Below are 13,550 nucleotides of genomic sequence, written 5' to 3' on the forward strand. Positions count from 1 at the left end.
ATGGAAGCGCTTTCTAGAATTATAATGCATGCTGAAAATTCAGGACAGATAAAAGGTATCAAAATAGTTCACCAAGCTCCCTCTATAAGCCACTTATTGTTTGCAGACGACTGTCTTTTATTTTGTAAGATAAATGAAAAAACTTGTCATAACTTAGTCAACCTGTTCAAGAACTTTGGTTTAGATTCAGGGCAACTTATCAATCTAAGTAAATCGGGAGTCTTTTTTAGGCCTAAAACTGAATGAAGCATAAGAAACAAAGTTAAAGAAATTTTAGGAGTTGCTGTTATACCTTTAAAAGATAAGTACTTAGGATCTCCTTTATTTACAAATAGATAAAATATTGAATGTTTTGACCATTGGTGGAAAAATGAAAACTAGATTGGCTAGATGGAAAGGAATTGACTTAAATAATGCTGGCAAGACTGTAATGATCAAGAACATAACTACTTCATTGTACGTCTACCAAATGTATTGTTTTAAGTTACCAATAAAAACATGTAATAAACTAACAAAGTTGCAGAGAGATTATTAGTGGGAAAGGATGAAAACAGACTAGACGAGAAAGGTAAGAAGGGTGTTTTCATAAAAAAATGGGACTTTATTAGTAGATTTCTTGAGGAAGGGGGGCTAGGGATAAAACACGTGCATAACTTTAATTTAGTTATGATTGCTAAGATGGGATGGAGATTGCAAGAGAATCCAAATTCTCTTTGTGCCTCTGTTCTCAAAGCAAAATATTACCCAAACAGTGATATTCTCCATATAAATAATACCCCTAATAGCAAAGATAGTTGGATATGGAAAGACCTGTTAACTGGCATTACTCAAATCAAAAATTATTGGTTCTGGGAAGTTGGGAATGTCTCTAGTATTGACATCCGGGATGATTTTTGGATCCCAGAAACAGAGCCACCTCTTCGGAAACCAGAAATACAAATCCAGGGACTAAACAAGGTTATAATGTTATGCAAACAACATAATTAAATTCAGAAACAGAGCCACCTCTTGGGAATGGCTCTAGTGTTGTTACTGCAAACAACATAATTAAATTTATTAATGGATATAAGTCTGTAAATCAAACCGGTTATAATGTTATGCAATCATTGTATTATAACCCCAAAAATGATAAGGTGCTTAAGGTCACTAATGATCAGTTGGATGAATGTACTAGATCTATGAACCTGAAAATTAATATTGCGCTAACAATGATGAACTCTACAGCTAAGGATGGAATTGGTCTAAATTTATTTGATCATACAGGGAGAATCAAAGAAGCCAGAGGACTGTACCATCAGAGATGAGATAGAAAAGGTTGGAACTGATGCGGCTTTCAAATGGGCAACAGAATGGAGTGGACACATCATCTCTTTCAGAAGTGATTCTCAGCCAACTCTAATGCTGCTAATAGGAAAGTATGCGGAAGCTAGACAACAAAGATACAAAATGAGTGCAGACTTTGGCAACAACACTAAATTTGACATAAACTTTCATAGTTAAGGACTTCAGTTTAGTTATGCGATCTCAGGTTATTTGGGCTGGAAATATAGTTGTTTTTCTGTAACAAATATGCTATTAAGCATAATTGGTTAGATCAAAGCTTATGGGCAATTTTAACTTTTTTAAACATTTAAAATTGGAATAAGATGTAATGATTTATCGTAACTCTTTATAAGGAAAATACGGTTTTCTTCTATCAATTCTGCGAGGGTATCTCTTTTTCGGCAAAAAAAAAAAAAAAAGAACACGGATCAAAGAAATTAATACTTACATGTGAAATGTAAACTTACTAATCGAGGCCGTATTATATTGGAATATTAATTTGATTGGGGTTGGTTGTATAATTATGCATTGCAACGAAGAATTTCAACCTTAAACAATGTGTTCATGTAATATATGATCTTTTTCATCAAAAGAAAAAAAACAATGTGTTCGATTAACCAGAAATAATAGGATACTGTAGTAGTTAAATCAAGAGATTTGTCAACCAATAGTATTTTACTTCACTTTTTATTTCCAAGTAGCCAAGTAGGTAGGTAGGTTGATCATATCCGGGACAGGGTTTCAACAACAAGTTCTAACCAATAGCAGCCAAATCATTTACACATGAAACAAGAAAAGTATTCATAGAATATGGAAGAAAACAAATAAATACATAGACTGAAAACAAGTTGCTTCTTTGTTTGATAAATCACCAAATTTCAGAAGAAGGCTGCCAAAATCATTACAACCCAATCAGCCACTTAAAATAAATTAGGTTGAACAAGAGGAGTATAATCAAAAGTAATTAAGACATTGAGCTCTAGCTAACTGAGCTCCTTTCCTGGCCATTTTTATCTGCTGAAAAATTAACTTGACAGTAGCACGCTTGAACTGTATAACCTCAAGCTGGTTCCTACTTCCAAAAAACAAGTTGCTTGATTGTGATACATTATTCTTTTTGCTGAAATTTCCTTAGGGATGTTATCTTTGTTTATGCAGTTGAATCCAAAAGAGCAGGTAATGTATTGGAATTAGCAGTTTGTTGTCTTGAAAAGGGTTAGCTTGAGGATGAGAGCAAATTGGTCCTTTTCATTTTTGGCTCATTGTTTTATTATGGCATATATATGTATGTAATGTGCGTGATCAGCTTCTTAAATTTTGGAATCAACTATACATCTTATATGTGATCGAACATAAAAGTAATTCGCCTATTGTTATGTTGTGAATTCTCTGTACTAGTTTGACTAATTTTGGTCGGAATCGCTTCCTCAATTTCGACGAAATAGTTAGAGATAGATATGATAGTAATTTTGCCCCTTTATCGATTGGATGAGTGCAAATATAAAATGAGGCTCTAATTCTATATTGCGGGTGGTAGCTATTGATCATAAAAGATATATCCACAACATATACTGTATGTTCTCATAGAGACGTTTCCAATTATATAAGTTGTTACTCTGTGCAATGTACTGGTTGGCACAACTACCGTATAATTGTCATTGATCAATCCATGATACCTCACTATCTTCCAAGTATACAAGTATCTTTCAGTTTTCTATTGCTGGGGTTTGTGGCGAAATTTGACTTCAAAACCTACCAAACATTATTAGACTTGTGAACCCCTAACATTATTACCCTATAAATACCAAAGCTACTATTGCTAACATGCAATATACAGACAGCAAACATTGCTTAACTAGTACATACAACTTTGATAATTTAGCAGAGTGAGTATGGCAAGTAGTAATGGTTTCGCTTACATTTTTCTTGCAATGCTTGCTGTATCGTTAGCAGCAACTTCTTCAGATGCACTCTCAACCACTTTTTACAATAGAGTATGTCCAAATGCCCTTCGAACCATTAAGCAAGTGGTAACTGCTGCTGTGAATAGTGACCGTCGTATGGGTGCCTCCTTGCTTCGTCTTCATTTCCACGATTGTTTCGTCAACGTAAGATTAATTAGCCATTTAATTTGATACTTGTATTCCTTTTTCTTCTTTAATTTGATAGTGAAAGAATTTACAAGTGGCAAAAATGGTACAGGTTTGAAAGCGAGATCGTAAGATAACTCCAAAAAGATTACCACAATAGTAATGTTACAATTATTCAAACATATCCCAGTTAACAATACACTGATTTAACCTAAGAGAAATGTAAATTATTACCAACTAATCTGATTTTGCTATTGGTTTCATTTAAATAGGGCTGCGATGGATCAGTTCTTCTTGATAGCACATCAACTATAAGTGGGGAGAAGGGTGCAGGTGGGAATTTTAACTCATTAAGAGGATTTGATGTAGTGGACAGGATCAAGGCAGCGGTGGACAGAGCCTGTGGTCGTCCAGTTGTATCTTGTGCTGACATCTTGGCCGTTGCAGCTCGCGACTCTGTTGTCCAGGTAGGAAAAAATTTCATCCAAGCTATTTTGGCACCTCATTAGAGAAAGCCAAAAGGATTGAACATTAATTTTAATATTGTTTCCATGCACATGCTTCTGTAGTTAGGAGGACGATCATGGAATGTAGAACTAGGCCGAAGAGATGGAACCACAGCAAGTCTATCTGCCGCCAACAATGCCTTACCAGGCCCTGGCCTGAGCCTCCAAGCTCTCAAAGCTAACTTCCGAAACGTTGGGTTAAATGAACAAGATTTAGTTGTGCTATCAGGTGGACATACGATTGGGGTTTCAAAATGTAGTAACTTCAAAAGCCGAATTTACACTGAAACCAACATCGACCCCAATTTCGCCAGGAATTTAAGAGCAACATGTCCTCGTACCGGTGGTGACAACAGACTTGGTCCATTAGATACCTCAGCTACAAGATTCGATACACAATACTTTAAAGATTTGGTGAACAGAAGAGGTTTACTTCATTCCGATCAGGTTTTATTCAACGGTGGATCAACTGATGCATTGGTGAGGAGATACAGTACTAACTCTGCAGCTTTTGCAGCTGACTTTGGAAAGTCTATGATTAAAATGGGAAAAATTAGAGTACTGGAAGGAAGGTCGGGACAGATTCGCAGGAACTGTAGGAGGACAAATTAAAATATCACAAGAGCGGTTGGTTAAATTATTTGATTGTATGTTTGGTATTTTTCTTTGTGTGTGTGTGTTTCTTTTTATGGTTTTGTGAGGAAGTGTAAGTAAAAGTTTCTATTTTGTTTATCATCATCATCAAGAAGAAAACAATAATTGGTGATGATCATTTCGATAAGAATAAGAACTATTTGTGTTTCTTTTATTTTTCTTCAATTCTAGTTAAAAGGGATTGTCTATGTAGAACTCAAAATTTGCAAAAACAACACTTCTGTATATCCAACATTCACGCTTACTTAGGCTGTGCTTAAATTTAGTGTATGTATATGTTTCCAAGGGAATCATGCGTCCATGTTATAGCCAGGATACATGAACGGCGCACACCCAATATATAGCCAGGATAAATATTGAACTTACCCCCTACGCTATTAACTGATGATAATTGGTCCACACGTCCCACATAACAGTTGCTCAATTACTTGTAAAAACCCTGATTTATATAAGTAAGATTACTTCATTAAACCGAATGATTACGCAAATTAGAAGTACTAACTTCCTCGATCTTCTTGTTCTTCGTCGATTCTGTTCGAGTTTTGGTGCTCTATGAGATAATTTAGGAGAAAAATTGCAAATACGAACTTGGTATATTTTTGCGCTCTTTGAAATTTCTTATGAACTGAAGTTCCGGTCATTGAACCTTAATTCCTACTGATGAAGGAAGCCAATTCCCGAATAGTTCAGCCACGTTCGTCGTTCGTTCCTATACATATCAGATATGACCTCTCAATATACAAATATTACTAATTACGGGAAATGGTTCATTTGCCCAAATATTTTTAAAACATGGTTTAAATGGACGAGTTAAAATTAGTATGGGTGAAATGGACACTAAATAAATAGCAAGATGAAACTGGATTCATCCTGACTTAAACTTAAAAAATAGTAAGGATGAAACTGGATGCATCCTGATGTAAATTAAAAATAAGGAAAAATATTTGAAAATTGGTAGGATAAAATTGTTTACATTCTGACTATTTTTACATTTTTTTCCATTTAAACAGTAACAAAATCTAAACGTCCTTTTCACCCAAGAATTGTAGATTTTGATCTTTTTAACCAATTTTCTGTACTAATTAATCCAGAGTACTTATCTATCTTTCCCTCTCATTAAATTGGTATCATTTCTATTAAAAACAAAAACTTATCTAACACCTCCATAAAAATCCAATCTCAAAGAAAGCTTAATAAAGATTAATTATGATAACAAATTAAGGCAATGACATGGTTAATCTCTGATGAAGATATCGCGATGTTGATTATTTCTTTATGATCAATTCTTATTTCAAAATCCATCAAGTATTATTAATTTGGTGACAAGGCAGAGAAGGAGGAAGGGAAAAAGACTGATACCGGTACTCCTATTTCTTAGTAATTCATAGACATTATTGGTATACTAATATTTTAAAAACTTAATTAGAGATCGACCAGCCACCGGCTCTATCAATTTGCGACGAGGACAAATGTAAGCTTTATTTATATTTGCCGATGGCAGCTAACTGATTATAACATGTGTATGTACAAACTACAGTAACGTTTCAAACTAGCTAGCAGCTAGGTAACTGCTGTCGAAGACTGGTTCAATAGTGGCGCGCACTTATATTTTATTTTTCGTTCAATCTTTGTCCCTTGATTAGATGGAGCTTGGCGGTTTATCAATTATTAACGTAATTAATCAACAATGATATATGCTTATGGAATTAAATCAATAATATCTGTTATTAGTACATTCCAAGAACAAAGCCATCCTTGGTTATCCTTCCCTTATTTTTTTCAGGGGTTTTGCTGCAAGGTTTTGACTATTCAAAACCTACTCTCAATATTGTTATGCATGCACGTTCCAAAAATCAGTAGTATATCCAGGCTATAAATACCGATGCCATTTTAGCTAAGAAGCAATATCCACAAAACAATAAGCATAGTTTAATTTGTACTTAAACCTTGAGTTTGAGAATTGAGCAAAGTGATCAGACAATCAATATGGCAGATCGTAATGGTTTCTTTTATTTCCTTGTCGGGATAGTTTTAGTTTCGGTGGTAATAACTTCCTCCGACGCACTTTCAACCACTTTTTATCATAAAGTTTGTCCTAAAGCCCTTCCAACTATTAAGAGATTGGTATATGATGCTGTGAACCGTGAGCACCGAATGGGCGCTTCTTTGCTGCGCCTTCATTTCCACGATTGCTTCGTTAATGTAAGTTTCCATCAATATTGGTCTGTTGTTAATTATCAAGTTAATTACCATGCGAAGTTAAGTTGTATCGGTGTTATAATGGCGACTAATCTTGTGACTTTGTTATTGGCGTTTTAAAGGGTTGCGATGGATCAGTTCTTCTAGATAGCACATCAACAATAGATGGGGAGAAAACTGCATTTGGCAATATCAACTCATTAAGAGGATTTGAGGTGGTTGACAGGATCAAGTCAGAGGTGAACAAAATTTGTGGTGCTCAAGTGGTCTCTTGTGCTGATATCTTAGCTGTTGCTGCTCGCGACTCTGTCGTCCAGGTAAAAACTTAATAAATTATATTGATTCAGGTATATTAACTCCACCTATTTGAAGAAAACAAATAAGTTACTCATACTGTCTCCACGAACATATGCTTTTACAGTTAGGAGGACCAACATGGGAGGTAGAACTAGGCCGAAGAGACTCGACCACAGCCAGCCGAACTGATGCCAATAACGCCTTACCAGCTCCTTTCATGGACCTTCCAGCTCTCAAACAAAACTTCCAAAATGCAGGGTTAGATGAAACAGACCTAGTCGCATTATCGGGAGGACATGCCATAGGGTTTTCTCAGTGTAACAACTTCAAGAACCGAATTTACAACGAATCCAACATCGACCCATTATTTGCCCAGAATCGCAAAAAAACGTGTCCTTCCTCTGGTGGTGACACCAGAATTGCTCCATTCGATCCCACAGCTGACAAATTCGATACATTGTATTTCAAAAATTTGGTGAAGAAAAGAGGTTTACTTCATTCAGATCAGGCTTTGTTTAACGGTGTATCAACTGATGCATTAGTGAGGTTTTACAGTACTCATGCTAGTGCTTTTGCTGCTGATTTTGGAAAGTCTATGATTAAAATGGGAAGAAATAAGCCATTGGAAGGAAATTCAGGACAAATTCGTGTGAACTGCAGGAGGATTAATTAAAAAATCACAAATGGCTTTTGTAATTTGTTAAGTTTGTTGTGTGTATCTATTTTATATGTTGTTTGTTTGTTTATTTTCTTTTTACTGTTATGACAAGTGTAAGTGCAAAATCTTTTTTGGTTTATCATCAGAATATATACTGGTGATACACACTTTAATATAATAAAGATGTTTACAAAATTTATTAAGAAGTCCAGGAATTAAATTTCTGGTCTGTTCTCACCTTTTATCTCCCTGTGTTTTTCATTAATGGAAATTCGAGGTTATAACGAATTTAAGATCGAAAATAAGATAATACAAATTAACAAAAATATACAAGTACAATACCGAAAAATCCGACAAGAGAAAAAGGGAAGGATTACCAGAGTAAGATAAATACAAGTATGAATAAGATCCGATTAAATCGGAGGAAGAATGGGTTTTCCCGGATCAAATTTCAGCCATTTAGTTTGTTTTTCTTCTCTAGAAAGTTGTGCTGCCAAAATAGGAATGATTTCTCAAATCTCTTGCAACAGTGATGAAGTTTCCATCGTCAAGATTTCACCGATGAAGATTTCGTCGTTGGATAAGTTGATGATGAAGATGTCGTCGCCAGAGACAACAAAGATGAAGATTTCATCGTTGGAGAGCATCTTAAAACCCAACCTAGTAACCAAAATGGACCACATCGAGCAGAAAAAGGTTCTTGTTGATGGTTTTGTTGAAGAAGAAGAAGAAGGGTTGAGACAGAGAGGAGATATGGGATTAGTGATTATTATATATGTTTACTCAAGGGCCTTGCCAACTTTGCGGACGCAGAAATCATGTTTCTTTGAAGTGTTGGTATTGTTTTGAAAAGGATTTTGTACCCCAACAACGATCACTTGTTACATATATAACACTACAACAAGGACAGACAGACAACAACTGGGTCACAGATACATGTGCTACAAATCACCTTACTGCTGACATCAAAATCTGAGCATCTCGCATGACTAAGATGGGACAAATCAAGTGCAAATTGGTAATGGTAGTGCCCTTCCAATTGCAAATATTGGTAATGCCATCTTTACTCATAGCACAAGAGTATTTGAGTTAAATAACATTTACCATATTTCAAAAATAAAAATAAATTTACCATCAGTCTATCAGTTCTATAACAGTGTCTATTTTGAGTTTCACACCAATTTCTTTGTTGTGAAGGACAAAATAACGGGGACAACACTACAACAGTGGGAATATAAATGGGCTGTGTAAGGACCCTCAAGTACGTCAATGCTACTAGACCAGTTAAGAGACGATTTAGATGATAATGACATAATTAATTAAATAGAACAATAATTTATAGAAGTAATCTAAAAATAATTTGGACAAATAAGTAGCACCATATCTCGAAAAGTTATGCGAAATGGACTATAAGAACGTGTCAATCGGACATCGTATGACAAAGATATCGCAATTCCAAATTTGGATATTGAAGTTTGACTAATGTTAACTGGAGTTGACTCTCCGTTGACCGACTAACCTTGACCTGACCTTCACCGTTCACTTGACCGTTTTTTTTTTGACAAAGAGAAAAATATATATATATTAAGTTTAGGATACATCATTAGCTAGTTTTACATAGAGAGTTGTTGATGGAACAAACCACCATTCTCCAGGATTATAACTTCTAAGGACAGATTTAGCCAAACAATCTACCGCCTTATTACATACTCTAGGGACATACACACAGAACCAGCTGTTATGACTATTACACATCTTAACACACTTATTTAACAGAGGAGAAGATTGCCAGTAGGGAAGCAAACCTTCATTTACAGGTAAAACTACATTCTTACAGTCAGACTCAAAGATGACTTTGTTCCAGTTGTTTTGTATTGCCCAGTGCATAGCTTCTAGTAAGGCCCAACTTTCATCTAGATGAACATGATTCACTCTTCTAAGAACTCCTTTTCCTGCAACATAAGAGCCTGTAGAATTTCTTGTTAACATAACAATTCCAGCCACATGAAAAGGCTTATGAAAAGAAGCATCCACATTGATTTTTAAAGAGTCTGGTGGAGGAGGACTCCAATGACATACATGCTCTACATGATGTATAGTATGTGATGCATGAGTAATGTTGACAATATCAGCGAGATACTTAAAAAGAGGCAGTAAAGCAGAGTTAGGGTTAACAGTTTCTTGCTGAAATTGAACTTTACACCTATATTTCCATATATGCAAAATAGTTGCAATCATTCCATGTAAAGAAGGAGTGTCTGAAGTAAAGTTGATGATCGAATCTGTTGGCCACGAAGCAATCCATTCCTGAAGAGTAGAAAACTGTTGAACATAATTAAAGTGCTGAGGTAGACAATTTTTCCATATTGCATTAGCAAATAGACAGGAAAATAAAAGGTGATTGATATCTTCTATTTGCTGAGTATTACACAGGACACACATATTATCATCTGCAGTTGTTATGTGAAAATTCGCTTTCACAGGAAGTGCATTACGTATAACCTTCCACATAAAGATCTGTAATTTGTAAGGAATTCTCATTTTCCAGAATTTCAACTAAAAAGTAGTGCTTAAAGTAGTTGGTGTTGATGGAGAGTTAATATCACATAAAAGATGGTAAGTTGAAGCAGTAGAGAATTGGCCAGATGAAGTAAGAGGCCAAATTAGTTTATCCTGAGATTGCAGATTCAAAGGAATAGTTAAGATAGAGTGCAGCTGATTTGGGGAGAACAACTGATAAATAAGATCAACATTCCAGTGGGAAGTATGTGAGTCAATTAGTTGAGAGACCCATTGAGTATCAGATGTATTGAGTGCATCCCAAGAGCACGGAGCTGAGGTTTCACTTGGAATCCAATTATGCTTTCATATGTTTATTGTTGTGCCATCACCAACTTGCCATTTAATGAATTTGCGAACAATCTGAATACCATGCACAACACTTTGCCAAATCCATCTGGAGTTGTTAGTATTATGAGGAGGTTCATATTTAAGATCATGATAAGGAAAGTATTTAGACTTTAATAACTACACATATGAATCATCTGAATTATGAATAATATGCCATGCTAGTTTGGCTAACATAGCAGAGTTATAATGATGAAGTTGTTTTAAGCCTAAACCTCCTAATCTCTTCGGCATGTTCATCTTTGACCAAGAAATAAAGTGTCTATTCCTATGAGTGAATGAACTGTTCCACCAATAATTCCTCTGGATTTGATCCATACTATGTATGATAGTGTCAGGTAACTTTAGAACTTGCATATGATACATGCCCATTGTACTAAGAACAGAATTTAGTTGAGTTGTCTTACCAGCCTGATTGATAATCTTACTGATCCAACCTTGAAGTCTTGCAGACATGTGCTCCACAATAGGCCGAAAATTTTCAGTTCTTGATCGATGCAGGAGTAAAGGTATACCTAGATATTTTTCGCCAAGACCCATAATCTTCATATGCAAAATGTTAGTAAAATGTTGTCGAAGAGAAGGGGAAACATTTTTACTAAAGAAGATAGTGGATTTTTGGAGATTCACTACCTGACCAGAAGCCTTAGAAAATTGATCCAAAATATGCTGCAAATTTCTAAGATAAGACGAAGAAGCTTCAAGAAATAATAAACAGTCGTCTGCAAAGAAAATATGGCTCACCTCCATGCTATTTTTTGCTACTTTGATTCCTTTTAAATTTCCTTGTAAAATTTGAGATTGAGTAATTCTTAAAAAGGCTTCCATAATGATAAGAAATAAGTAGGGTGATAGTGGATCACCTTGAAGAATTCCACGTGAAAGATTGAAGGAAGCAGATGGTCTCTCATTGACAAGAAGTGAAATGCTTGTTGTGGTAATACATTGTCGAATTAGCTGAATCCAGTCTTGATGAAATCCTAGATGTAGAAGAATATCAAAAAGGAAAGGCCATTCGAGTCTATCGAAGGCTTTAGACATGTCTAACTTGAGACCGATAAAAGAAACTTTGACTTTTCTTTTTTTCTTCATAGTATGAATGATCTCATGTGCCATAATGACATTGTTTTGAATATGCCTGCCAGGTACATATGCACATTGTGTAGGCGAAATGAGGTTATTGAGTAATGGTTTTAGTATAATAGAGATGATTTTTGAGATAATCTTATAACTAACATTGCATAAACTGATAGGTCGATATTCATTGGATGTTTGTGGATGTAATGTTTTAGGTATAAGAACTTGAAAAGTCTGGTTAATCTCTCTAAGCATAAACTTGTGAGTAAAGAAATGTTGAACCATTGATATTACCTCTTTACCTACAGTAGACCAGCATTTTTGATAAAAAGCTGCTTGGAATCCATCCGGCCCCGGTGAAGCCCATGGCTTGATTTGAAAAACAACTTCTTTTATTTCTTATTCAGAAGGTATTTGGAGAAGTGCCATGTTATCTGCATCTGTAATACAATTATGAAACTGAGATAAAATAGAAGTATCATTGGTTGGATGAGTAGTTGTTGAAATAGCTGAGAAGTGTTGTAGGAGAGTATTTTCAATCTCTTCTAGAGAATCATGCCAAATACCAAAGGAATCCTGAATTGCATCAATATGATTTCTTTTCTTGTTGTAATTTGCAGTAGAATGAAAAAAAAAAGTATTCTTGTCTGTATCATGATCATGAGTTCGAGCTTTTTGCATGTAGAAATCTTTCTGAATCGACATCCAATTCTCAAGAGATTTAGTGAGATTGATGATGATGGGATGAGAAATGGGCATATTTAAGCTAGTAAAATGATGCATCTCTTGATGAATTTCTTGAATTCTAGATTCAATATTACCAAAACAATGTTTTTTTCCAAAGCTGAAGTCTTTGTTTAGTGTACTTCAGTTTAGAGGTAAACTGATAAGAAGGGGAACCTAAAAAGGTTTGGGTCCAACTATCATTAATAGTGGTAGAACATGAATCTTGAGAAAACCAGCATCTGTAGAGACGGAAAGGGCTATTTCTTGGGCCAAAATCTCGACAAGTAGATAGTAAAATTGGTGAATGATCTGAAGAAACAGGTGGAATATGCTGAAGAGAAGCAGTAGTATAAGCATTCATCCAAAAAACATTGGCTAAAGCCCTGTCTAGCCTAACAACAGTATGATCATTATCAGTTCTATGATCAGACCAAGTTGTGGGCGAACCTGAAAAACCTAAATCAACTAAACCTAGTTGTTGGATAATAGGTCTAATTAACCTAGAGTGCTTGTGAGAAGAAGTATGTGAACTTTGTGTTTCTGAATCATTCATTGTGAAGTTAAGATCTCTAATTAGAACCCATGGAAGATCTACATGAGGTTGCATTTCTAATAAATAGTGCCATTGCTCTGGATTTTCAGAAGGATCGTGAGCTCCATACATACAACTTAGCAAAATATCAGGATTATGAGAATGAGTATGCAAAAGGGCATGAATGTTATGTCTAGTCGTATGCATAATCTCAAGGCCAACACCTAACTTCCAAGCTAAAGAAATTCCACCAGACAAACCAACAGAAGATGCAGTCCAAAAGTGAGGATATTTAAATTGTTGTAAATAAAAATGCATCTTAGACTCCAGAGTTTTAGTTTCTGATCAAAAGAAAACATCAGGGTTGTACTTATGGATCCAAAATTGAAGATAGTCACGAGTGGAAGGGTTTCCAAAACCCTGACAATTCCAAGAAAGGATTTTCATTAAAGGAAAATTAAGAAAGCGAGATAAAATTAAAATGCAATAAAAAACTAGAGTAAAAGTGATATCCAGTACCTATTGATCTGCATCAGTGAGATTTCGATTATAAAATCTAGTCTTTGCAGCAATATCTGAAT

The 13,550-nt window shown here is 35.2% G+C and overlaps 3 protein-coding genes across 3 annotated transcripts; 2 read left to right on the top strand and 1 right to left on the bottom strand.

The window, feature by feature from the left end:
• Positions 1-3,163: 3,163 nt before the first annotated feature.
• LOC113314110 (peroxidase P7-like) lies at positions 3,164-4,765 on the top strand. The gene is made up of 3 exons (XM_026562876.1): positions 3,164-3,431; positions 3,686-3,880; positions 3,983-4,765. The coding sequence occupies exons 1-3, from the start codon at positions 3,216-3,218 to the stop codon at positions 4,529-4,531; spliced, it is 960 nt and encodes a 319-aa protein (XP_026418661.1). The 5' UTR covers positions 3,164-3,215; the 3' UTR covers positions 4,532-4,765.
• A 1,698-nt stretch (positions 4,766-6,463) lies between these two features.
• LOC113313764 (cationic peroxidase 1-like) lies at positions 6,464-7,852 on the top strand. The gene is made up of 3 exons (XM_026562553.1): positions 6,464-6,775; positions 6,895-7,089; positions 7,194-7,852. Exons 1-3 carry the CDS (start codon positions 6,560-6,562, stop codon positions 7,740-7,742), a joined length of 960 nt encoding a protein of 319 aa, XP_026418338.1. The 5' UTR covers positions 6,464-6,559; the 3' UTR covers positions 7,743-7,852.
• Positions 7,853-9,317: 1,465 nt separating this feature from the next.
• Positions 9,318-10,268, bottom strand: LOC113312484. The gene has a single exon (XM_026561234.1). The coding sequence runs from the start codon at positions 10,266-10,268 to the stop codon at positions 9,318-9,320; it is 951 nt and encodes a 316-aa protein (XP_026417019.1).
• Between the last annotated feature and the right edge of the window lie 3,282 nt (positions 10,269-13,550).

The sequence above is a fragment of the Papaver somniferum genome, chromosome 9, assembly GCF_003573695.1.
Source record: "Papaver somniferum cultivar HN1 chromosome 9, ASM357369v1, whole genome shotgun sequence".
Taxonomy (NCBI): domain Eukaryota; kingdom Viridiplantae; phylum Streptophyta; class Magnoliopsida; order Ranunculales; family Papaveraceae; genus Papaver; species Papaver somniferum.